Here is a 27,383-nt window from a genome sequence, read left to right as displayed (position 1 = left end):
GCAGAACATACTAGTTTGGCTCCTGGAAGCATAAATGATGAGATAGTTTCAAATGAGATATCAGAAACAGAATGTTTATACCAGGAGACCCACAGAGCAAACAGATGGACTTGCTGGAGAAAATGTGGCATTGTCCAATAACAGAGAGGCACCAAGAAGATCAGGCAGGATAAGGCAGCCTATTGAGAAATGGGTAAGTTATGATAACTTCTCTATGGATTTTCAGATTTTTCTATCCAAGATTGAAAAACACGAGAAACCACTTGATTTCGCCAAGCTTTTCAATCCAATAAATGGATTGAAGCAATGAATGAGGAGATCGAGACACTTCACGAGTGTCAAACATGGGAGATAGTTGGTCGTCCCCCAGATAAAAACATTGTTAGTTCAAAATGGGTATATAAGATTAAATATAAACTGAATGGTAGCATTGAACGGTACAAGGCACGTCTTGTTGCCAAAGGTTTTACTCAAGAGTACAGTCAAGATTATGATGAGACAATTAGCCCAGTAGTGAAAATGGGAACCATTCGTATTATTCTTGGTCTGGCCATTGAACATGGATGGACTCTTAGTCAGCTGGATGTCAAAAATGCATTCCTTCATGGAGATTTAAAGGAAGAGGTCGACATGGAGCAACCTCAAGGCTATGCAGAGGGATACCCAAAGGAATATGTATGCAAACTGAGCAGAGCCTCGTATGACTTAAAGCAAGCCTCCAGGTCATGGTTTGAAAGCTTCTCCTTAGAGATTCAGAACCATGGTTTCCTCCGCTCTCAACTTGATCGTTCTCTATTTATATAGAGAGATGGAACCACTATAGTTTTCTTACTTATATATGTTGATGATATCATGATCACTGGTAATGCCCTAGAACATATTCGACGAATTAAAGATTTGCTGGGTATGCGATTCAGGATGAAAGATCTTGGGGAACTGAGATATTTTCTTGGTATAGAGGTGGATAGACAGGATGGAAAATGTCATTAACTCAACACAAATACACTCTCGATCTTCTGGCCAATGCATGAATGACAGATTGCAAACCTCTGTCTACCCCTAGTGCTATCAGTCAAAAGCTCAGTATTTGTGATAGTGAGTTATACCCTGAAGCAAGCAAATATCGCAGTTTAGTGGGCATGTTACAGTATCTTACCTTTACTAGACCAGACATTGTATATTTTGTAAACCAGGTATCTCAATTCATGCATGAACCGAAGACTGGTCACATGGATGTTGTCAAATGTATTCTTCGTTACCTAAAAGGCACAGTGGGTGATGGACTCACATATGTACAATCCTCATGGGGGACACCGAAACATGACATAGTAGCTTATACATATGCGGATTGGGCAGGGGACCCAGATGAGAGGAGGTCTGTTTCAGGATACTGTGTTTTTATCATAAGAAATATAGTCTCATGGAGTAGCAGGAAACAAAAGGTTGTACCACAGCAGAAGTGACCCGGATTAGACATTTACTTACAGAGATGGGAGAGAATATCTCAAGTTCAACTCTTATGTGTGATAATAGAAGTGTTATACAAATTGTGTTCAATCCCGTTCATCACAGTCAGGCTAAGCATATTGAGATTGACCAACATTTCATCAGACAAAAAATAGCGGACAAAGAGATTGAACAGGTTTATGTGACTTCAGAAGACCAAGTCACCGATGTGTTCACAAAAGGCCTCACAAATAATCGTTTTTGGTATCTGAAGAACAAGTTGCACATGGTTCAGTCCCATGCACAACTTGAGGGAGGGTATTAGAATATGGATCGGATATGGATCCTGTAGAGGATCCATATCACGTGTATGTTTATGTAATTTGTATTACTAATGCAGGGCAGTTTTGTCCATGTATTACAAGTTGTAACCCTATTAAACTTAACAATGTTTTAGTGCAGCCAACAAAGATTACAGTTGTTGAGAATAGGTGGTTTTTAGTTTAAGTTCTTTTATATTAGAGGTCTTTTGAAATTTTGTTCTCATAAGGACTTAGATGTAATTTTTCCTTTTAGCCCTAATCTAAAGGTAACGTGATTAGTTTTTTGTGCAGCCGACTCTCTCTCTCTCTCTCTCTCTCTCTCTCTCTCTCTCTCTCTCTCTCTCTCTCTCTCTCTACACACACAGGTGGCTGCTCCCTTCTACATGGTATCAGAGCCCTCGATCTCGGGAGCGTGATCACGAGAGGACTGATCTTCACCAACGAGAAAAAAAAAACCAGACTGCGTGAAATCAGATTTGTTGTTGCACTATTATGGAAGATCTGATAACAGATCTGGGATGTTACCCAGATCTGTCGTCGGATCTAAGGATGGAGCTCCTGTCGTGATTTCCTGGAGCCGTAACCATTTTTTTTTAATCTGGAGTTTATTTTTTCTCTTCGTGGGGGTTTTTTTTTTCGTGATCTCCTGTCGTGATTTCCTGGACATTGGCGAGTTCTTGTTGTTGCGTGCCTGCCGTGATTGACGTGTTGTTGATTGTTCCTGTTGTTTGGGTCACGCAGCAAGTTTCTATGTTGTTGCGTGCCAGTCGTGATTGTCATGTTTTCTGTGTTGACTGCGTGCCAGCCGTGATTTTTCATTTTTCTGTGTTGATTGCGTGCCTGTCGTGATTCTAAAATTTATTTTCTGTGTTTGCTGCGTGTGATCGAGATATGATTGATCTATTTAATTGTCTTCTGAAGGCTTGTTGGCCGTTATGCCTTATATGTTCGGGGAACAGCAGTTGTCGTTATCATCTGTGTTGCAACTGAATTTTATCGTTGGTCGTGGTGTGTTTGGGTGCAACAATGGTCGTGACTCCCTGCTGTGTCGAATTTTGTTTCGTGTTGTGTTAGTTTAAGCTATCCCTCTGTCGTGAAAGCAGTAGGAGTGATTCCCTGCTGGTTGTGGGCTGTTTTTTTTTTTTGAAACACAGGGCTGATTCCTTACAGTGTTGGAAAATTCTACTTGAATACTTGTTGTTCAAGTGAGCAGTATGGCTGAACATTCGAAATGTGATTCTAAAATGGAACAGATTGGGGAGTATAAGGCTTTTGCCAACCCCTTCTCGTACGGCTCTTCCATAAGGTTGAATGAAACCAACTATGCCAGGTGGTCCTGAACTTTTATGATGTCGGTATCTGGACATCGTCGAAAACATATTCTGTTGGAAGACGAACCCCCTGAAAAATTGGGAAAATATGTTACTTGGGATGAAGATAATAACATAGTTATGTCATGGATCATGAATAGTGTCGAACCCCATATTGCAGATGGATTGATCTACTATAATACAGCCAAATTGATGTGGGACAATCTTCGTGATACATACTCACAAGAAACTAATGTGAGTCATATCCCGCAAGTAGAACAGGAGATTTATAATTTGCAACAAGGAGATCAGACCTTGGCCCAATACTATGCCTCTGTCAAAGCTGCGTTTGAAAGACTTAATGCTCACAGGCCTCTTTGTTGTTCGAAGCAAAAGGATCATCATGAACAAACCATGGTTGCTCGTTTTCTTACAGGTCTTTCTTAAGAATTTTCTGTTGCAAAAGTTCAAATGCTGACTGGATCAGATGTTCCCACTCTTGCTGATGCATACAATCGTCTGAGTAGACTTGCGATCTCTCTGCCACAATCTCAGCCTGTGACTCAGTCATCTGCTCTTGTTGTCTCATCTGGTTATGGGCGTGGAAATACTCAGAATATCAAAGGACGAGGACGTGAACGTGGTATGGGAGGCAGAGGAAAGCTTCAATGTACATTCTGTGGAAAATCTGGACATTTAGAAGATCGTTGTTGGGATAAGCATGGTCGGCCAACCTCTTCTTCATCAAAGTCATACACTCCTAAAGCAAATGTTACTACTATCGAGACAACAAACGTACAGGAGAATATCTCTGCAAGTGACCGTAGTATCACCCTCAGTCGTGTTGAATATGATGAGTTCATAGCTCTTCGTCCTTTAAGTTCCATTTCCACTCCTCGTGTAGCTGGTGTTGCCTATTCAACCGAAAATCATCTTCATCCGACTGACAGTAAGTGGATTATTGACTCTGGTGCATCCAGACATTTGTGTGGAAATTCACTTGTTTTCTCAGATATAAAGGATATTAATGCTCATCGAGGAGTCTCATTAGCCGATGGGAGTTCCTTCCCGGTCGTTGGTCAGGGAAATATTTCTATATCCTCCTCATTACACTTGCAAAATGTTCTTCATGCTCCAAACTTTCCTCAAAGTTTACTTTCTGTTAGTTGCCTTATAAGAGAGCAAAACTGTAGAGCAATATTTGATCTGAGGGGTTGTCATTTTCAGGATTTGCTGACGGGGAAGAAGATTGGTGGAGGCTATGAAGAAAATGGAGTCTACTATCTACATCATCCAATGGGTAATGTTCATGCTGTAGTGGAACACTCATTCAGTCTTGTTCAGTGGCATCGTCGTCTTGGTCATCCTTCTTTGTCAAAGCTTCGTTCGGTCTTTCCTCAAATTCCTTCCACCACCACATTTCAGTGTAAAGTATGTCAGTTGGGAAAGCATCATCGAAGTTCGTTCCCTTCGAGTCAGAGTCAGTCTAGTAATAACGCTTTTGAACTTCTTCATGCAGATGTATGGGGGGTCCTAGTAAGATTCCTACTAGGACTCAGTGTCGTTATTATCTTGTTATTGTTGATGATTTCTCTAAGTTGTCATGGGTATTTTTAATAAAAGAACGATCTGAAGTTTCAAGTATTATCAAATCCCAAATTCTTGAAATAAAAACTCAATTTGAATCTATTGTCAAGATTGTTCGCACTGATAATGCTCTTGAGTTTAAATCAAAAGTTCTGTTACAATTTTACCAAGATCATGGCATTCAACCACAAACTTCTTGTGCCTATTCATCTCAACAAAATGGGGGTGGCTGAGCGAAAACATCGGCACCTGCTTGATGTTGCCCGGACCATTATGATTCAATCCAATGTTCCTGCGTTATATTGGGGTGATGCGATTACCACTGCTTGTTATCTAATCAACCGCATGCCTTCATCTTCTGTGTGTGATCAAATTTCATTACATATCCTAAAACCTAATGCCCCACTCTTCTCTTTCTCACCAAAAATATTTGGATGTGTTTGTTTTGTACACAAACTTGGCCCTGACCGTGATAAATTAGCCGCTCAAGCTACAAAATGCATATTTATAGGTTATCCAAAAAATCAAAAGGGCTATCGACGTTATGATTCTATTTCTCGCCGAGAGTATGTCAGTGCGGATGTATCTTTCTTGGAATCCTCTCCATATTACTCTATTTCTGGTTCCCCGCTGCAGGTTGATCCAGCTGAGTCTTTTCCATTACTTATACCTCTTTTTCCTTTGAAATTTGTGCCCTCATTACCGAACCAAACTTCATCCTCTTCCAGATTTAATAATCCTCCATTGGTATATGTGCTTAGAGCTCCACCTCCGCAAGAGCCTTCATCCTCTTCTTCTCCTGAGGTAAGTTCTACTGACAATAGTGATCTTCAGGATGATGATAACAGGCCTATTGCTCTACGAAAGGGGACACGACAATGTACCTTATATCCCATATCTCATTTTGTCTCCCATGCCAGAATTGGACATCAGATGAAGTCTTTTATTTCAGCCTTATCTGCTGAAACTATTCCTCTGAACTATCAACAGGCAGAACTTGATAATCGTTGGAAGCTGGCTATGCAAGAAGAAATGAATGCTTTAGTATCTCAGCATACCTGGGATCTAGTTGATTCCCCAGCAGATGCTGACATTGTTGGATGTAAATGGGTATATACAATAAAGTACAAATCGGATGGTTCTATTGAATGGTACAAGGCCAGATTAGTAGCGAAAGGGTATACTCAGACATATGGTATTGACTTCTTTGAAACTTTTTCTCCTGTTACACGGATGAGTATCATCCGTCTTGTTCTCTCAGTAGCTGTTCAGCATGGTTGGAGCTTGTGCCAATTAGATGTGAAAAAATGCATTTCTATATGGGGATCTATCTGAGACCGTTTACATGCAACAACCTCCAGGATTCGAGGTTGAGGGGGAGTGTCAGAAGGTGTGTAGATTGAGAAAGGCGATTTATGGATTGAAACAAAGTCCTCGTGCATGGTTGCAAAAGTTGTTTGAAGTGATGTCAAGCGTTGGCTTTAATAGATCAGCAGGAGATCATACACTATTTATAAAGAAAACTAGCTCTGGCATAATTGTTATGGTGGTATATGTGGATGACATCATTCTTACAGGAGATGATGCGAAAGCTATTGAAGCCACAAAGGCTCATCTTCAAAAACACTTTGTTACAAAAGACCTTGGTTCACTCAGGTATTTTCTAGGTATAGAAGTTGCTAGGAGCCGTGAAGGGATGGTTTTGTCTCAACGAAAGTATGTTCTTAACTTATTAAAGGAAACGGGCATGTTGGGAGCTAAACCAGCAAATATTCCCATGGACCATAAAGTTCAGTTGTTTGAAAAAGGGTCAAAACCAGTTGATAGCAAAAGCTATCGCTCCCTAGTAGGGAAGCTATTATATGTAACTGTGACCAAGCCGGATATTGCTTTAGCAATAAGCAAAGTTAGTGAGTTTATGGACAAACCAACTGAGGTACACTGGAATGCAGCCATAATGATTCTCAGATATCTAAAATCCTCTCCTGGAAGGGGTTATTGTTCAGGAAAGGTGGAACTCTGAAGATAGTAGCCTATTCTGATGCTGACTATGCTGGATCTGTAGTAGATAGAAAATCTACCACAGGATTCTGTGTGTTTTTGGGAGACAACTTGATTTCATGGAGAAGTAAGAAACAAAATGTGGTTTCCAGGTCGAGTGCAGAATCAGAATATCGGGCTATGGCCCAAACAGCTGTTGAATTGATGTGGGTTCGCACTGTTCTTCATGATCTCCAGGTGAAGGTTTCCTCTCCAATGACCATGATGTGCGATAACAAAGCGGCAACATATATAGCAAACAATCTTGTCTTTCATGAGAGAACAAAGCACATTGAGGTTGATTGCCACTATGTAAGAGATATGATTCAAGCTGGTCATATCACTACCAAATACCTAAAGTCGGAAGACCAAGTTGCAGATATGTTTACAAAGCCTCTTGCTAGGCCAAATTTCTCAAAATGTTGTGACAAGCCGAGCATGATTGATATCTATGCTCCAGCTTGAGGGGGAGTGTTGAGAATAGGTGGTTTTTAGTTTAAGTTCTTTTATATTAGAGGTCTTTTGAAATTTTGTTCTCATACGGACTTAGATGTAATTTTTCCTTTTAGCCTCTCTCTATTTAATATAGAGAGAAGCCCTAATCTAAAGGTAACGTGATTAGTTTTCTGTGCAGCCGACTCTCTCTCTCTTCCTCTCTCTCTCTCTCTCTACACAGGTGGCTGCTCCCTTCTACAACAGTGGTTGTCGATTCCCAACAAGCACCCGAGTTCTCCTTCTCCTCTCTTCCTCTCATCTTTTCTCGATTCTAACTGCAGTTTTACCAGTTCAAAGAATTCATATCCTTTCCTATCATCTCCATCCAAGTCTTCTTAGGCCTACCCCGACCTCTTTTAACTAATATATTTCCCATTTCTCCATCCTTCTAACTGGAGCATCATTAGGCCTTCGCCGAATATGTCCAAACCATCGTAAACGATTCTCTCTCATCTTATTTTCAATGGATGCAATGCCTACCTTCTTACGTATCTCCTCGTTTTGAATCTTATCTTTTATTGTATTTCGACACATCCATCTAAGCATATGCATCTCAGCTACACTCATTTTTTGAATATGATGTCTCTTGGCAGCCCAATATTCCATACCATGTAGTAAAGTGGGCCTAATTGTCGTCCTATAAAACTTTTCCTTCAACCGCAATGGCATTCTACGATCGTACAACACTCCAGTTGCACTTTTCCATTTCATCCACCCAACCTTTATCCTATGATTTACATCTCCATCAATTTCTCCATACTTTTGAATGATAGATCTCAAATATTTGAAACAGTCATCCACCGGTATTTCTTGCTCACCAAGCTTCACTATACTCCCATCACTACCTTGTTGCTTACTAAACCGACATTCCATATATTTCGTCTTACTCTTACTCAACTTAAAACCTCTTGCTTCCAATGTATGTCTCCATAATTCTAACTTAGCATTAACCCCAGCTCTAGACTCATCAATCAAAACAATATCATTAGCAAACAACATACACCACGGCACATTTTCTTGAATTGATCTCGTAGCTCATCCATCACTATAGCAAATAAGAAAGGGCTTAATGCAGATCCTTGATGTAACCCAACCGTTATAGGAAAATTGGTTGTCACCCCTCCACAAGTGCGGACATTGGTTATTACTCCTTCGTACATATCTTTAATTATATTAATGTACTTGAGAGAAAGACCTTTCTTCATCATTGTCCACCAGAGAACATCCCTAGGTACTCTATCGTATGCCTTCTCCAAATCAATAAAAAACATATGCAAATCTTTGTTCCTCTCTTTATATCTTTCAATAAGTTGTCTAAGAAGATGTATAGCTTTCATAGTTGATCCTCCAGGCATAAAACCAAATTGAATCTCCGATATCATGACAACCTTCCTCAACCTATACTCAATCACCCTCTCCCAAAGTTTCATAGTATGACTCATGAGTTTTATACCACGATAGTTTATGCAATCTTGTATATCACCCTTATTCTTATATAGAGGCACCAAGGTACTCTTCCTCCACTCATTAGGCATCTTATTTGTCCGTTAAATCTTGTTAAAAAGATTTGTCAACCATTCTAAACCTTTCTCACCCAAGCATTTTCAAGCCTCAAAAGGTATACCATCTGGGCCAATTGCCCTTCTTGATTTCATTTTCTTCAAAGCCTCTGCAATTTCTTTCTTTTTAATCTTGCGCATGAAGTCACGATTCATCTCATGAAAATGAATAGAGAAGTCTCCAAGATCCTGGGCATGACTTTCATTAAATAGCTTTTCAAAATAATCTTTCAATCTCTCCTTAATCTCCTCATCTTTGACTAAAACCTTTTGTGTTTCATCTTTAATACATCTAACCATACCCAGATCCCTCGATTTCCTATCTCTCATCTTTGCAAGCCTATAAATATCCTTCTCGCCCTCTTTGGTATCCAACTTGTCATAAACCTCCTTATATACCTTATCCCTCGCGTTTTGAACTACTTTTTTAGTTTCCTTTGCTATCATATACTTCTCTGAATTCTCATTATCATGACTCTTAGATTTCTATAATACTCTCTTTTAACCTTAATAGCTAATTTGACATCCTCGTTCCACCATGATGTATCCTTACCTAGCGGTGCCCCGTCTTTAGACTCACCCAATATCTCCTTAGCCACCTTTCTCTTGTTACTCGCTATCTTATTCCACATTGATTCTGAATCCTCTTCGAGACACCAATCAGCTTCCTTAACTACCTGCTCTACAAACATTCCTTGTTTAACTCCTTTCAGTGCCCACCACTTAATTCTAGGATCTATCCTATGTCTATCCATTTTGCGGCATTGTCTAATTCTAAGATCTAAAATTAAGACTCTATGTTGCGTAGCTACACTTTCTCCCGGTATAACCTTACAATCGATGCAACAACCCCTATCTCTCTTTCTAAGTAGGAAAAAATCTATCTGACTCGTATTAACCTCACTTTTAAAAGTTACTAGGTGAGACTCCCTCTCCTTAAACCAAGTGTTTGCTAAGATCATATCATAGGACAAACCAAAATCTAAAATCCTTTCTCCACTTTCGTTTCTTTCTCCTATACCATAGCCTCCATGGATACTCTCAAATTCATCCCTACTAATGCCTACATGTCCGTTAACGTCACTGCCGATGAAAAGTTTTTCTCCATAAGATATCCCTTGTACTACTCCATCTAAATCTTCCCAAAATTGACGCTTAATGGAATCATCTAAACCTACTTGAGGTGCATAAACACTAATAATATTAATAATATTTGTACCTAATACTAATTTAATAAGTAAAATCCTATCACCCTACATACGGACCTCAACTACATACCTTTCAAGGCTCAATCCAATAAATATTTTATTATTTTTATGCTTGTATAGCCTTTTTAGGCTTTCATATTGTCCCTTTGTGGACTTCTTGTTTGAAAGCCATACTGCTTGTCCATTATTGGACTTTGTGAATGCTTGTGCATTCTTGAGTTACACTTCCGCCTATTTCCTTACATGGTATCAAAGCAAGGTCTCTAGGAGAATAGATCGTGTGTTGCGTCATCTCGATGATTGTCTCGAAAAACATGCCACGCAAAGTTGTGTGGCTTGGATTCAAGAAAAGCTCTTACCCGGTTTGTGTCTCATGTATATGCATCTCATTTATGTATATGTATCTCTATTTTTAAATAGTAGCCTCTTGCTAAATATTTTTAAAACGAATAGGTTTATATAAAAGTAATTATTAAATTTTGTGCGTAAGCATATTTTCATAAAATATTTGTTTTAATTATGCATATCATCATAAAAATCATATTTTATAAGAATAGATGATTTTCCTTTAAAAATCTTAAATATTGTGCTTTTCATATGGCTAATTCCTTTGTTGTATGCATTTGGTTTTTATCGTAATGATTATTGATAATTCTAGGCATATGTTAAAATATGATTTTTAGGTATATTATATGAATTTTATGAGTTCCTTAAAGTTTTAGAAACTTGTATGCTGAACATCTTATGTCCTCATGTTTTCCTTAACTCTTCTATTTTTGCATATTGACATATTCATATTTTATGTGATTTCAATGGTTCTTTCAAATTTTTTTCCTCGATAATATTCTTCTTTTGCCTTTTGGCATTTACCCCTTGGTGGGTTTTGTGTATTTTGCACTTTATGTGCTTGTGATATTTGGTTCTTTATTAAACCCTCTTGTGTTATCTTTTGTAATTTATATTTTCGCATATCTCATTAGAATGGTAACTTTAAGATGTTTTCCTCCTTATGCAAAACTAATTCTTTGAAAAACATTTATGGTTGAGAATGATATTTGTGTTCATCTCTATTTTGACTTTTATATAGAAAATAAATCTTGCATTAAATGCTTAGAATGCATTTTATAATGTTAACTTGTTTTTCTCTAAAAATGTGTCATAGTCACACAAAATAGATTGCATTATGAATGATAATTGGTATAATTTCATGGCCTCTATATAACTGAGTTATTAGATTATTTTTGTTTCAAGTATTCATGATTAGTAGTAATTATGTTTACTTTTGGGATTGTAAAAAGTCTTAAAAACTTTATATGCATTATTTCCTTAATATTACATGTTTGTCTCATAGTAGACTTTTTTATGTAAATGACTTTATTTTGATGAATTGATTATGTTAAGCATGATCCGTGTTTATGCAAAATTGCAAAAAGTTGTCATATTATTGTGCATATGATTGCACTTTTTCTAAGATTGATCATCTACAATTATTGGATCTTTGATTTGAATTTTCAAATTGGTTCCCTTTATGAACTCACCTATTTGGAAAATGATTTCCATGAGTATTTATTGCCTTCTTGTGGCATTGGTTTTTGTCCATCACAGATTTTTTATATGATGCATCAATCTTTTTGCTCTTATTATTGTTGTATCATAGATATTTGTTGGGATGAATTGTGTGCATCTCATTTTATGTCATTTTAGATTGTCAACGTGTGGTTTGACTCTAACTGAGAGTTATGTGATCTTTGATTGTGAGTGTGTTGTATCACTCATGTTCTTTGGCCATTGACTTTATTATAGATGTTTTTAATTATGTGCATTTGTGATGGCTATCTATTGTAGTATGCATAAATCACTTTAGGATGGGTGAGTGAAATTATGTTTTTAATTGATTATCGTGTCAACATTGTGGTATGCATAAATTTAATTAACTCATCTTTTATTGATAAAAGTTATCTTTTCCTTGTTGTTTCATGTGCATGGTTCACATAATTGCATTGGCTCTTTCTAAAGATTTTGAGTTTTCTAAATAAAGTTTTTTTATGCCTTTGTGCATTTGTACTCCTTTATGAGTATTTCATTGTGCCTTTGTGCATTCTTGAGGGTTAATCAAGTCATCTTTGGACTTGATCTTATTGAAGATATTTTCACATTAAAGTCATTTTTCGAAAAAAAAAAGTCTTTAAGACATTTTCGCATGACGCATAATCAATGATTCTTAAGCATTTTTGTGATAAATGAAGATTTATTTACTTTATTTGTGATATTCCATTTATACCCTTTTATGGGTTTTTTGTTTGAAGTATCTCTATTAGACACTCTTTTTAGAGATTCGTACGCTTTTTGGAAGACCACCATTTCATTTAAGATCATTTTTATGCATAATTGTTTATCTCTTAATGAATCATATATCCTTTATATAATCAAAATTTTTTATGATCAATGTTATGGTTCATTGAAAAATAAGTTGATTATGATTTAATTTCATCATCGAGGGATGCTCCTCTTGTCTTTCTTAATATTTAATGATTCAAAAGTTATTACTATTTTGTTTAAACCATTTTATTCTTGCTTTATAATATATTGTTGTTGAAAGTTTTGCAACTCTTAGGCTAGAATATTTTTCTTGTGTACTTGGAGTCTTCTTTTGGTTTGTTCTTTCTACGTAAGATCTTTAAGATATGATACATTCGATACATCATGGAGATAACCAATGAAAGTGCTTGGGGATGAACACCAATAAAGGTGTTTTGGAGAATTATATTTGCAAGAATTTCCTGAGATGTCATAAAGATGGAGATTTCCCTTTAAGACTTAGACTTCTTTCCAAGATTCTTTTTGTGTTTCCAAACTTTCGAGATAACCTTCTCCATCAAGTTTGAGGGGGAGTGTTTATATATATATATATATATATATATATATATATATATATATATATATATATATATATATATATATATATATATATATATATATATATATATATATATATATATATATATAATTCATTTGTAATACCTGATAGGGGTATTTTTGTCTTTTTAAAATTTATGTAATTCATTTGTAATACCCAATAGGGGTATTTTTGTCTTTTTACATAGTTGTTTATAAAAACAACTATTTATTAATTTGGTTAGTTTATCCTTTTACTTTTTTGTAATTTTTCTTTTGTTAATCCCCTTTTTGAACAAGCATTGGGGGTCCCACATAGAGTCGTTGGGTAAGTCACAGGGACTCGGCAAAGCAGGTGTCGCGCGACATGGGTGCGCGTGGGGGTGCAGCACCCGATGCGGTCAATATGACCCTGGGTGCGATCAACGCACCTAGGGTCGTTTTCGTCTAATTTTTTAACGTAAAAAAAAATCCGATGCCCGATCAAAAGGGGGCGCAAAAGAGGATTAGGGCAAAAAAATTTTGCCCTAATGCTCTCCTCTCCTCTCCTCTCCCGCGTAGCTCCGCTCTCTCGCTCACCTCCTCTCCTCCTGACGTCTCGCAGGGGAGCCGGACGCCACCTCCCCCTCTCCCTAATCGCAGGTACCCTCTCGCTCTCTTGTTGGGTGGGCAGGGGAGGGGTTGAGCCCCCCGTGCTCCCTCTCACTCTCTTGTTAGGTCGGTAGGGGAGGGGCCAAGCCCCCTCCCTGCTCCCTCTGATTTCAAGGGAGGGGCCAAGCCCCTCCCCGTTTTCAGCAGGGGAGGGGTCAAGCCCCTCCCAAGAAAAAATTTCTTCCGGAGGGCGTTGCCCCCCATACGACCCCCTGCCAGGGGCGGCCCCCCTTGGACCCCCGCCTGCTAAACGTGCAGCGGGACCCGCGGGGGCAGGGGGGGGGGGGGAAGGACCTCCCCGTAACAGCAAAAACTATATATATATATATATATATATATTACATTTTTGCCCTGCCGCACCCCCGCACCCATGTGACATAGGTCGCTTGTGACCGTTGGGGGTTCCCAACGTCTCTATGGGGAGCCCCCAATGGCTCTCCTTTTCCTCTATTTGTTGTATAAATAGGGGTCATTCCCCCCTTATATATGCATGCCTTTCAAGGCTCAATCCAATAAATATTTCATTGTTTTTATGCTTTTATAGCCTTTTTAGGTTTTCATATTGTCCCTTTGTGGACTTCTTGTTTGAATGCCATAGTGCTTGTCCATTATTGAACTTTGTGAATGTTTGTGCATTCTTGAGTTACACTTCCGCCTATTTCCTTACAAAGGCTGGGTACCAAGCTCCAGCCTAGCATGAAAGGGCCTAGGCTAAGGCAAGGCTTCACCCAACCTAGCCCATCCAAGAAATACTTGTAATGTGAACCAACTCACAAAAAATAGGCACAAGAGTAGGAGTGAACACGAACTGACCTGGCCACAAGTTGGGTGTGTTGTTGCCTGGGCAGGCCTAAGCCTAGTTAAGGCCAGCCAAGGTTCAAAAGCTAGCTTGAGGGCCACCTGTTAAGTAATGGTCCATGTTGGGTTAGGATAGTTCGGGCCAGCTAGCTCTTAGGTACATCTATCTATCTATGCACACACATACATACATACATACATACATATATGGATAAATATTTGGTTCCAACGAGTGTACGAAACTATTGCGTAAAATTTACCTTAATTTCATTTTTTCTTGTAAATTTTACTACATGGATATGATCTATAATGTTTAGCAAGAAATGTGTTTTGAATCATGTGATAGTGATATGCAAGCAAGTTTTTCAAGAGCTTAAAAAATCAACCCACAATGTACTGAAATTTCATAACTTAAAAAGTCATAAATTTACATGGAAAAGACATGATCCAAGGTTCAATCCAAGTAAACAAACCATGTTGAACATATCTATGTGGTTGGATTGAGCCGATATAGCTTGCATCTATGATTTCTACCTCAATAGTTGTGTACCTTCATTAGTACTAGGCAGTGTTATCAAAAACGCACCTCGACTTGAGGCGCGGCCATCTGTGCCGTAAGGCGCAAGCTTGAGGTGCAAAAAAAAAATTACAACAAGATTTCTGAGACATAATCAACAAGATTTTTGTAGGTTAATCTTCATATATTTTCCAGTTATTTCAGTTATGTAATCAGTTTCTTAGTATATTACTATATTTTAACTTTTGTTATTTTTCAGTTATTTCAGTTATGTAATTAGTTTCTTAATATATTTTAACTTTTGTTGGTTAATCTCATATATTTTCCAGTTAAGTAATCAGTTTTTTAGTTACTTTTATATGTTAATCTCATATTTTTTAACTTTTGTAGGTTAATCTCATATATTTTCCAGTTATTTCAGTTATGTAATCAGTTTCTTAGTATATTTTAGCATTTGTTGGTTAATCTCATATATTTTCCAGTTATGTAATCAGTTTTTTAGTTACTTTTATATGTTAATCTCATATTTTTTAGAATAATCTCATATATTTTAACTTTTGTTGGTTAATCTCATATATTTTCCAGTTATGTAATCAGTTTCTTAGTATATTTTATCTTTTGTTGGTTAATCTCATATATTTTCCAGTTATGTAATCATTTTTTTAGTTACTTTTATATGATAATCTCATATTTTTTAGAATAATCTCATATGTTTTAACTTTTGTAGGTTAATCTCATATATTTTCCAGTTATTTCATTTATGTAATTAGTTTCTTAGTATATTTTAACTTTTGTTGGTTAATCTCATATATTTTCCAGTTATGTAATCAGTTTCTTTGTATATTTTATCTTTTGTTGGTTAATCTCATATATTTTCCAGTTATGTAATCATTTTTTTAGTTACTTTTATATGTTAATCTCATATTTTTTAGAATAATCTCATATATTTTAACTTTTGTAGGTTAATCTCATATATTTTCCAGTTATTTCAGTTATGTAATTAGTTTCTTAGTATATTTTAACTTTTGTTGGTTAATCTCATATATTTTCCAGTTATGTAATCAGTTTTTTAGTTACTTTTATATGTTAATCTCATATTTTTTAGAATAATCTCATATATTTTAACTTTTGTTGGTTAATCTCATATATTTTCCAGTTATGTAATCGGTTTCTTAGTATATTTTATCTTTTGTTGGTTAATCTCATATATTTTTCAGTTATGTAATCATTTTTTTAGTTACTTTTATATGATAATCTCATATTTTTTAGAATAATCTCATATGTTTTAACTTTTGTAGGTTAATCTCATATATTTTCCAGTTATTTCATTTATGTAATTAGTTTCTTAGTATATTTTAACTTTTGTTGGTTAATCTCATATATTTTCCAGTTATGTAATCAGTTTCTTTGTATATTTTATCTTTTGTTGGTTAATCTCATATATTTTCCAGTTATGTAACCATTTTTTTAGTTACTTTTATATGTTAATCTCATATTTTTTAGAATAATCTCATATATTTTAACTTTTGTAGGTTAATCTCATATATTTTCCAGTTATTTCAGTTATGTAATTAGTTTCTTAGTATATTTTAACTTTTGTTGGTTAATCTCATATATTTTTCAGTTATGTAATCAGTTTTTTAGTTACTTTTATATGTTAATCTCATATTTTTTAGAATAATCTCATATATTTTAACTTTTGTTGGTTAATCTCATATATTTTTCAGTTATGTAATCGGTTTCTTAGTATATTTTATCTTTTGTTGGTTAATCTCCTATATTTTCCAGTTATGTAATCATTTTTTTAGTTACCTCTATATGTTAATCTCATATTTTTTAGAATAATCTCATATATTTTAACTTTTGTAGGTTAATCTCATATATTTTCCAGTTATTTCAGTTATGTAATCAGTTTCTTACTATATTTTTACTTTTTTTGGTTAATCTCATATATTTTCCAGTTATGTAATCAGTTTTTAGTTACTTTTATATGTTAATCTCATATTTTTTCGTACTTATTTGAGATTTTATATTTCTTATTGGTTGTTATTTCATCAATAAAGCATTTCTTTATTTATTTATATTTTTAGATATCTTTTTATAATTTTTTTAAAGTTTTCAAAAAAAATTATTTGAGGCTTACGCTTTACGCCTCTAGGCTGACGCCTCGCCTCGGTTTTTGGTAGAGCGCCTCGCTACGCCTCAACGCTTTTCACAACACTGGTACTAGGGGTGTCAACGGGCCTGGTTTACCCGAACCCCAGACCCAAACCAAACCCTATAGGGTCCGGGTATGGTGATAAATAAGAAGATCTGATTAAGATCCGGAATCCAAAATGTATGATCCAAGTATCGATTTCTAGTAAATCAATCATGTTGAACACATCTACGAGCTCAAAATTTCAAAAAAAACATCAAAAATCCATTAGCAAGTTTTATTTAGCACCATACCCATTTTGTAGGTTTCCATTTCAATATATATATATATATATATATATATATATATATATATATATATATATATATATATATATATATATATATCAACAACATCAATCCTTATCCCAACTACATGGGATCGGCTTTGCTAGTCCAATTTCTCCATTCGTATCTATCTAAAGCTACAACCTCGATCACTTAAAAATTCTTCATGCCACCTCTAACTGCCTCCTTTCAAGTCTTCGGTGGTCTTCCTCTTTTCCTAGTTCCTTCTACTTGTACCATGGCAACCTTTTTCAAGGAGCCATGAGAGGTCTTTCTGCAACATGTCCAAACCATCTTAAGCGGCATTCACTTATTTTGTCTTTTGTTGGTCTGACACCTAGGTGCATTCTAATATATCATTTCCAATTGTATCCTTTCATGTAACCTTAAACATCCATCTTAGAATATGCATCTACGGTTGCACACGAGCTAGGTTCAAGCCGACTCATCCCCATCAAATAAATTTGGGTGTTCAAGCTCGGCTAGAGTGCCAAGCTTTAGCACTCTTTGTTTGTACCCAGCTCGAGTCAAGCACGAGCTGAACAGTTTTCTTTAAAAAAAAATTGAAAAGAATAATAGTTGGGTGGGAATGAAACTCACCACCACCCATCGAACACCTTAACAATTAGCGTAACAATATTTTGTAGTTTTTAAGTTAACAGAATATATACATATATGAAACCACCTCATATAACTACATATACCGAGCTTAATCTAGTTAAACGAACTTAAACGAGCTTAACCGAGCTTGATTGCTTGTTCAAACTCAACTGGTTTATATGAACCAAGCTTCAGCCCTTGCTCAAGCTCAAGCTCAACTCATTTATGTTCTTAAACAAGATCTAGCCGAACTCGAGCTAGCACAGCGTGTTGTGCATCCCTACACGCATTTCTGCAGCTTGCACTATATCTTTTTGTCGCTTCTCCATATTATTAATAGTGTTGGTCTTATAGCAGTCTTGTAGAAACGTCATTTCAATCGTAGAGGTACTCTTTTATCACATAACATGCCAGTAGTTTGTCTCCACTTAACCCAACTGACAGTAATGCTATTAGTGATATCTTCTTCAAATCCACCATTCAGTTGTAATATACTCTAAATACCGAAACTTATGGGATTGTTGAACAAGCATATCTTGTATTCTTATGACACTTCTAATATATATATATATATATATATATAAAAGCTTTTCTACATAAGAATGGGCCAAACTTTTTCTTAACACAACCGATAGGGGATTAAACCTTTTGTTCAATGCATGGAGGCATACCTCAACCATTACAAAATACAGTTTATGGCAAATGCAATAAGAAAGCTTTTGGTAACAGCAATAATAAATAAGAAAATTTTACCAGCTTTCCATTGTATGGTGTAATCGTTTAGTCTTTGTGTTGAAAGAGTTCAACCATTCCCCTCTATGAAAAGTTGTGAATGCATTTTACCAAAGCCTATGACTTCAAATGCAAATAAGTTTCAACTTGATTTTGATTTGGAAACGAATTTGAAATTGTCTAATCAAATCCGACTCAACACATAGCTTCTATACAGTTTATGTCGTGTACCGTCCTAAAACTTCTAAAAACATAGTTGCACGTATTTTTTACTTAGTCCTAACCTACAGATGTGTTCATTGTTGCTTATTCACAAAAAGTCATGCTTTGTCTTGAATTGATTCAACGAGAAGCCTTGATTTATATTTCACGAAGTTTTCATGCAATATACAACGTTGATTTTCAATCGCGCTAGATCAAGGTTGCCAGACTAGGAAGCAGAAGCGGAAAACGATACCGGAAGCGGAAGAGAGAAGTGAGGCATTTTGAAATTTATAAGCGGGAAGCGAGGAATCAATTTGAAAACAAAATGGGAATCAAACAGGAAACAATATTAGAATCGAATAGGAAGTGAAACAGGAGTCAAATCGGAAGCGAATAAAAATTAAAATAAAAATAGTTATTATTAAGTTTCATGATTTTTTTAGCGTAAGAAACTAAGAATTAAACTCTTTCAACATCTAAAAAAGATGGTTACCTGTCTAGAGAAAGCACACAGTGAGTGAGTAGAAGCATGAGATAAAACACATAGAAAACATGAAAAGAAACGTGAGAGGACATATAAGAAGCACGTAGGAAACATGAATGAAGTGTATGGGAAGCATAAGAGAAACGTAGGAGAACATAGATTCTTACCAAGTTTTGGAAGTGAGGAGTATCGCGCTTCCGGAGGTTATGGGAAGCGTGCTTCCCACCTATACAAGAAGCTTCCGGTAACTTTGCTCTAGATACATATTTAAACGTGAAGTGCCAAAGCCAAATACATGTTTTATACTAAGCTATAAAGAATGTCTATAAGTTTGGATTAAGCAAACACCCAAAACTTTGTACTTTGAAGTCGCTTAGGATGGTATAGGAGATACAACTGTTTAGGAGCTACTCATTACTTATATACATATATATATATGGTGCTTCTATTGTGGTCCTAAACCATCATATCGTACACTTGATTTACATAAATCTAATCTCCAAAAACAAAAATAAACCTTTGGGTCATGTTTAACCTATGTCACAAGGACACACCATTTTTGTGTGTGTGTCCCTAGTAACACAATCAGACATGTACGGACACGCCGACATGGATATTGACAAGTATGACCATTGTTTTAATATTTTAAATAATATTTTGACACTTTTTAATATTATTTCAATAAAAATACATTTTTTTACTATTAAAATATCAAAAAATAGTTTTGTATTGAATAAATATTTAAAAAATTTGTGTCCTCGTGTCCTAATTTTTGAAAAAAAAAATTGAATTTGCAAGTAGAACCTGCGTCACATGCATTCATGTTGTGGCATGGTGTTTAACATGTTCTGTTTAATATTTTTGTGTGATTGATTGCAACAAAATGTTTTATACCATTTTAAACCACCCTTATCTTCATGAATTGTGAGAGCCTGATTTTGTGCATTCTCAATATTCAAATCTTTTGGTATATCAGACATGATAAACCTTCTAACAAAGCAAACAAACCATATTAAACACATCTTTACAGTTAGATCTAACATTTGTTGGTTAGTATTATACAAACAAGAGTGTACACCACATTATGGTATAATGGTACAAAACCACCATATATTTTATAATACACTGGGGCCAGGGCGGGCTCGGCTGCCAGTGTCGGCCGACAGGCATGGCCTGTGCCCAGCCTGATGGGAGACAGCAGCAGTTCAGGCCTGCCCGTGGCCTGTGTGCTGTTCAACCAAAAGTAGATTCATTCAGCAAAACTAAATAGAATAAACTAGAAAATAAGTTCCTCCACACATTCTAAACTAGAGAGGATTTCTCAGCATGGAACAAAAAAAAAGCAAAGGATAAATAGATCACCCTGGTCATCGGAAAGAAGAGCCAAAATCCTGTCAACAAGATCCTGCACCAAAAGAAAGTTCCAGGTTTGTGTCATTAAATAGAATTAATAAAAAAACTAATAAATAGAATAGAGACAAGCATTAAGTAACCAGTACATAAGTTTGAAATACAAAATTTAACACAAAAAAATGAAATTATACTGGTCCTGTGAAGTTACTAATCAGACATCTATGATCAGCTAAAGGTAACTGAACCACCACAATCAAAACATAAGAATAATGGAATATTATAAGATTGCAAAGACAAAGGAACAATGCATGTTAGCAAAAAGATAGTACAACAACACTAGATATGCATGGTAGCTGTAGTGCATCCATTAGAGCAACATAAGAAGCATCAAAATTAGTAGAACTAAAAATAAAGAGAGCCCACAAAAGGCATAGTGATCAGAAGAAGACTTCACAAGAATTACGTGAAGCAAAGAACCAAGAAAAAAGAAAATAAAGAAGCTTAGGCAAGGCCTCACCTAGGATCAAGTGCCTAGGCACCATTAACTAGGCATTGCATTGAGCAAGCATAGATGCCATAAAGCAAAAACATTGTGTATAGAAACCCACGAATGGATAGATGGATCCAAAAGCCGGTCTCTACTGGTATCACATCTGGAGGGTCCGATTTGCGAAAAAAAATAAAACTAATAGAAAAACTAGAATTCTTCACTAGGCCCCTAGCAAAAAATTCTAGTTTCAATATTTTTATGCACATCTAACCCATGCATAGATGTCATGCATAGACACCATTGGGACCATCCCCAACAGCTAGAAATACAGTCGTTGGGAACTAGACCATAATGCGCATTATGCTAAATAAATAGAAAAAAGAAAAAAGATTGATGTGCCCATAAGGGGCACAACTAATTACATAAGGTGAAACGACTAAAATACCTCTAATGGGTTTTACTTACATATATATATATATCAGAGTCACCTATATCACTAAAGGTAATTTCTTTCTTGGCAAGGGTATTTTTGGAGAGATTTTCAAAAGTTCATAAATCTCGAGAATATCTTGGGAGTTTAAAAAATTTAAAAAAAGTATAAATAACAACAAAAAAACTAAGAATATAATAAGTTTTGCATTATTTTTCTTCCAAAAATATAAAGAAACATGTTTTAAAGGTTTTAGAATATAAAAGAAACAAAGAAATAGAAAATGCAAACTTAAAATAAATAAAAAAAGAGTTTTCCCAAAAAATATTGTGCTATTATAGAGATATTTTGTCTTCTGGCGATATTTTGAAAATATCGCGAGATATTACCTTTAATATCGACTACCTTAAAATATTAGTATTTCTCGTGATATTTTCAAAATATCGCTAAATATATGTATATATATATATGTACATACACAAAACTATAAGTATATATATATATATACTTTATCACGGGCCACACTTAAAACTTGATGGGCCGAGCGCTAAATGGGTTTGGGCTATGTCGGGCTGGCCTGATAGTCACTGTAAAGCCCGTTAAAAAAAAATCGAACATGTGCTTGGCACGTGTCACGGTTTGCCCGTCGTATCGGATCCGAGCTGGACCCGAACCCGAGCACGACCCAGCTTCTCGAACGATCGAGAAGCCTGTGTCTTTAATAAGACACAGGCACCTCGGGCGAGGGGCAAAAACTCTCACCCCTTCTCTCTCCTCTGCTTCGTCTCTCTCACGCTGCCGCCGGCGATTGGAGATGTCGGCGACCAACTCCGTCCGGCCGCCTCCTCTCTAAGTCCGGCAGACCCCCCGACGACGTGAGCACCCCCCTCTCTGTCCCCTATGTCGCAGGACGTCAGCGATCAAAGCTGACGGCAGCTTCCGAGTTCGGCGACCTCCTTGCATCTTTGACGGTCGACGACCGTCGCCATCTACGACCGTCGTCGTCGTCGACGACCGTCGTCGTGGACGACCATCGCCGTCGCCGTCGACGTTCGAGCATCACCGACCTCCGAGGGCCAACAACTCTCCTGTCCCCGACGCCTCTTCGCTATCTGGCTCCTGTTTTCCTCTAGCCATAGACCTGCTATTGCCGCTTCCGGCCACCTCACGTCTACAGTTGCCGGCGACAACACTGTCGTTGTTCCCTCTCTGTTGTGTTTCTCGGCGACGTCAGGCACCCTCTCCCCCTCTGAGTCTTTTCGGCAACTCAACCGTCAGCGACCACCCAATTTGTCAGCGCTTGCGAACGACCCTCGACTCTTCTCTTCTCCGGCCTCCTGACATCGGCGAACCCGAGAGCTCCTTCTTCGTCGTTGCTCCCCTCTCTGCGTACTCGCCCTGACCCATCGCAGTCTGACAGCCCCATGCAAGCAACCCTGACGACTCCATCGTTGTTGTGGTCTTCCGAGGTAAAAAACCCTTCTCCCCTTCTCCTTATTTCTTTCCTATCGCCGGCAGGGAGCTTCGCTCCCTATGTCGGCTCGGCTTTCCAGCAAGGGGCTCCGCTCCCCTGCCTCTAGCAGGTTTTTCAGCACGGGCTTCGCCCCTGCCTATTTCTGTTTTTCCGACAGGGGACAAAGCCCCTTGCCTTCTGTTGTTTTTGGCAAGGGGTTCTGCCCCCTGCCTCCTGTGGTCTTCTGTCAGGGGGCTCTGCCCCCACAACCCCATTCTGTTTTCGACAGGGGGGCTTCGCTCCCCCTGCCTTGTGTTTTTCGGTAGGGGGCGAGGTCCCCCTACCTTTGTTGTGTTTCTCGGCAGGGGGCTCTGCCCCCCTGCATTCTTTTGTTTCCCAACAGGGGGCGAGGCACCCCTACCTTTGCTTTGTTTTTTTCGAACCCCTGCCTTCATTTGTATCCCAGCAAGGGGCTGCCCCTTACTTTCTTGTTGTTTCCCGGTAGGGGGAGAAGCTCCCCATGCCCTCTGTTGTTCCTCAGCAGGGGCCGAAGACCCCTACTCTCCTGTTGCTTCCTGGCAAGGGGTCACACCTCCCCTGCCTTTAGTTGTTGTCCTGGAAGAGGGCAGAGTCCCTTGCTCTCATGTTGCGTCTTGATTGTAAAATTGTCTATGAAAAGACAATACGCATACAAGCATAAATACTTTATAAAAGAAGTGTTCACAAACAGTCTCACAACACTTGAACAAAATACGCAAAAAGCGTAAAAGTAGTAAACATGCAATAATGCATGTATTGAATAAAAAGAACAAATGCTTGAGACTCTCAAGCTTAGGAAATACAAGGGGGGAACACCCCTATTTATACAAGTGCCAAAAGGTGCAAAAGGGGGGCTCCCAAAGGAGTCGTTGGGAGCCCCCAACGACTCTATTGGGGGACCCCGAATGCACATAATAACAAAAAAGAAAAAGAAAAAGTAAAAGAGAATTACAAAAAAATAAATAAGAAAATTACAACATATTCCAAAAGGAATATGCGCAAAACAGGAAATTACAAGAATACCCTTTTCGGGTAAGAATATATAAATATATAAATTTATATATAGAGAGATATATGTACATATAATATATTATATGTAAATGTATCTCTATGTATATAAATATATATATATATGTATATTTACAATAATGATTTTAGGAGACACATTTTAACACCCCCCCCCCTCAAACTTATGGTGTGATAACCGCAAGTTTGTCAAGAAGGAAATGAAATCTGGGCGAACATAAAGCTTTTATGAAGAAGTCGGCAAGTTGATACTCAGATGTCACATATGGTAGATCAATGACCTTCTTCAAGTATTCTTCTCTGACATAATGACAGTTCATCTCTATATGCTTTGTTCGCTCGTGAAAGGTGTGGTTCTTGGCAATGTAGATTGCACTTTTGTTGTCACAGCATAGCTTTGTTGGTTCTTCGACAACCACTCCCATATCTTCCAAAAGACGTCGAATCCATACAATTTCCATGGTGGTAGATGCCATGGCTCTATATTCGGCTTCAGTGGATGACAAAGAGACCTTCTGTTGTTTTTTACATCGCCATGAGATCAAAGATTCTCCTAAGAAAATACAAAAACCAGTGGTGGAGTGACGGTTACTAGGGTCACCTCCCCAATCTGAATTTGTATAAGCAAGCAATTTTAATTCAGAGGAGGAAGATAAAAATACTCCATTGTTCATTGTTCCCTTCAAATATCTGATGATGTGAAGGACAGCACTCATATGAACGGTTGTAGGAGCGTGCTGGAACTGACTGGCGATGTGAATAGCATGCGACAAGTCGGGTCGAGTAATGCTAAGGTACATTAGAGAGCCTACCAACTGCCTGTAAGGAGTAGGATCGATTAGGGGAACACCATCGTCAATCTTCATTTTGATCCCACGACTTCAGAAGTTTCGCATACTTTGTCATCAGAAATTCATGATCTGTCAATAATCTCACAAGCAAGCTTAGACTGAGATAAAAAATAACCACGTTGTGAATAGGCAACCTCAATTCCAAGAAAATATGTCAGAAAACCCAAGTTTGACATCTCAAATTTTGAAGTCAAGACGGACTTAATACCCTTGACTCCTTGAACATCATCACCTGTAATTAACATATCATCAACATAGAGTAATAGAATCACAATTCCTGCATTAGATCTTATAGTAAATAGAGCAGTGTCAGTATAACATGAGGAAAAACCATTTTCCAATATTACACTGGTAAATCTATCATACCAGGCCTTGGGGGCCTGTTTCAAACCATAGAGGGCTTTACAAAGACGAAGAACTTTATCTTTAGGAATCTTCATGCCTGGTGGAACATCCATATATACTTCTTCGTTAAGATCACCATTTAAAAAAGCATTTTTCACATCCATTTGAAAAATGTTCCAATTTTTAATAGATGCAATAGTAATAAGACATCTAACTGTAACCATTCGGGCTACAGGGGCAAAAGTTTCCTCATAATCAATTTCATACTCTTGCCCATACCTTTTAGCAACTAAACGAGCTTTATACCTTTCCAAGGATCCATCGCTTTTAGTTTTAACCTTAAAAACTCATCGACAACCTATAGTTTTCTTTCCTATGGGTAGAGTTTGGAAATCCCAAGTTTCAGCCCTTTTAAGGGCATTAAGTTCATTTTGCATAGCTTCTTGCCATTCTATACATTTTTTGGCTTCTTCAAAATTCCTTGGTTCAAAATAAGAGTGAATGGCACTAAGGCAAGCCCTATATCGGGGTGAGAAAGAATCAAAAGAAACAAAACGAGTTGGAGGTCTTCTATTCCTTTCAAATCTCCGGTGGTCGATAGTAGGAACAAGCTCACTATACTGGTCAATAGCACTTCTAAAGGTGTCTTGGTTTCTACGAGAGTAGGTTATTGGATCACTTGAAAGTCTACTTTCTTGTTCATTGAGTGAGTTATGTTCACCAACGTCACCATCATTTTCCTCATCGTAATTTGATGATACATCATCATTACTAGATATATCATCATTACTAGACAATAGATCAAATAGGAAGGAATAATCAAAATTTTCTTGTTGAGAAACATTTTTTTCAAAGCCACTTTCATTTTCCAAAAAAGTTACATTTCTAGAGACATATAACTTATCATCTCGAAGATCATAACAACGAAACCCTTTTTGAGTTTCGGAATATCCAAGAAAGGCGCAAGGGATAGCCTTGGGAGATAGTTTGTCATTCTTATCCGTAAGTATAAAACACTTACACCCAAAAACTCGTAACCTATTATAATTCAGTTCAAGTTTATATAATATCTCAAAAGGAGATATTTTTCCTAATATCCTAAATGGCAGGCGATATATCAGATAAACAGAAGCAAGAGCTGCTTCTGCCCAAAAAATTTTAGGAATGTTTTGGGAAATAAGAAGGGTCCTAGTGGTCTCAATGATGTGCCTATGTTTTCTTTCGGCCAACCCATTCTGTTGAGGAGTTTTAGGCAAGGTTTTAAAACCCGTGACTCGGAACTCGACTCGTTCTTTATTGACTCGTGACTCGGCGGGTCAACTCGGTGACTCGGACCGGGTTTTGTTAACTTTTGATTTTAAAAGAAAAACAATATATAATTTGTCTGAAACCATGTTTTTGAGTAAACATAGTCTCCAAATGTATGTAAGAATATAAAAACAACTGCAAAGAGCTATAGAGGTTTGCTTGAATAATTGAATCTGATATCTATACAAGCACTTTGATAGTCAATTTGTCATGTGCCACAGAAATCTGGGAGTTTAAAGATTAAAAGTTTATTAGATGTAGAACAGTTGGTCACGACAAACAAAAATTCATTAATTTTGCTAGTTTAAGTCCCGACTCCCAAACCATTTCATCAGCATGCAGAAAGTACTAGACTCTTTTAGCCTTACTCAAGACCTGGTTCTCCATTTCAACAGTTTATCTGATTTTTCATATCAACCCCAATTTTGAGGTAAACAAGGTCTGAAACTACAAAATAGACCATTTTTTATTTGACAAAAGCAAATGCATACAAAAATCTCTTGGTTTTGCCAATAGAGTAAGTTTTTCAATGTATGTTTTTACACAGTCAATTGTACATACAATCTATTAGAACACAATTTTTTTTTTCAAATAGTTTGTCAACATGTAAGCAAGTTTCTCAAGGGCTTCACAAATCAATGGCCTACAATATGCCAAAATTTCATGACTCAAAAAAACATATTTTTACATAAAAAAATATGATAAAGGTGTGATTCCGAGCAAATAAACCATGTTGAACACATATATGAGGTCAG

The 27,383-nt window shown here is 37.0% G+C and overlaps 1 protein-coding gene across 3 annotated transcripts in view; it reads right to left on the bottom strand.

Moving 5' to 3' along the window:
• Nucleotides 1–27,383, bottom strand: part of LOC149821163 (E3 SUMO-protein ligase SIZ1-like) — a 201,156-nt gene that overhangs the window by 137,925 nt on the left and 35,848 nt on the right. For all 3 annotated transcript variants that reach the window (XM_089982042.1, XM_089982041.1, XM_089982043.1), the window contains exon 3: nucleotides 20,696–20,738. In XM_089982042.1, coding sequence (XP_089838168.1) covers nucleotides 20,696–20,738 — 43 coding nt within the window. The remainder of the gene's footprint in view (nucleotides 1–20,695; nucleotides 20,739–27,383) is intronic.

The sequence above is a fragment of the Nuphar pumila genome, chromosome 12 (genome assembly GCF_984573655.1).
Source record: "Nuphar pumila chromosome 12, dmNupPumi1.hap1.1, whole genome shotgun sequence".
In the NCBI taxonomy this organism is placed as follows: Eukaryota; Viridiplantae; Streptophyta; class Magnoliopsida; order Nymphaeales; family Nymphaeaceae; genus Nuphar; species Nuphar pumila.
The sequence above is the reverse complement of the archived record's forward strand: the minus strand, read 5'-3'. Positions and strand labels throughout refer to the sequence as shown.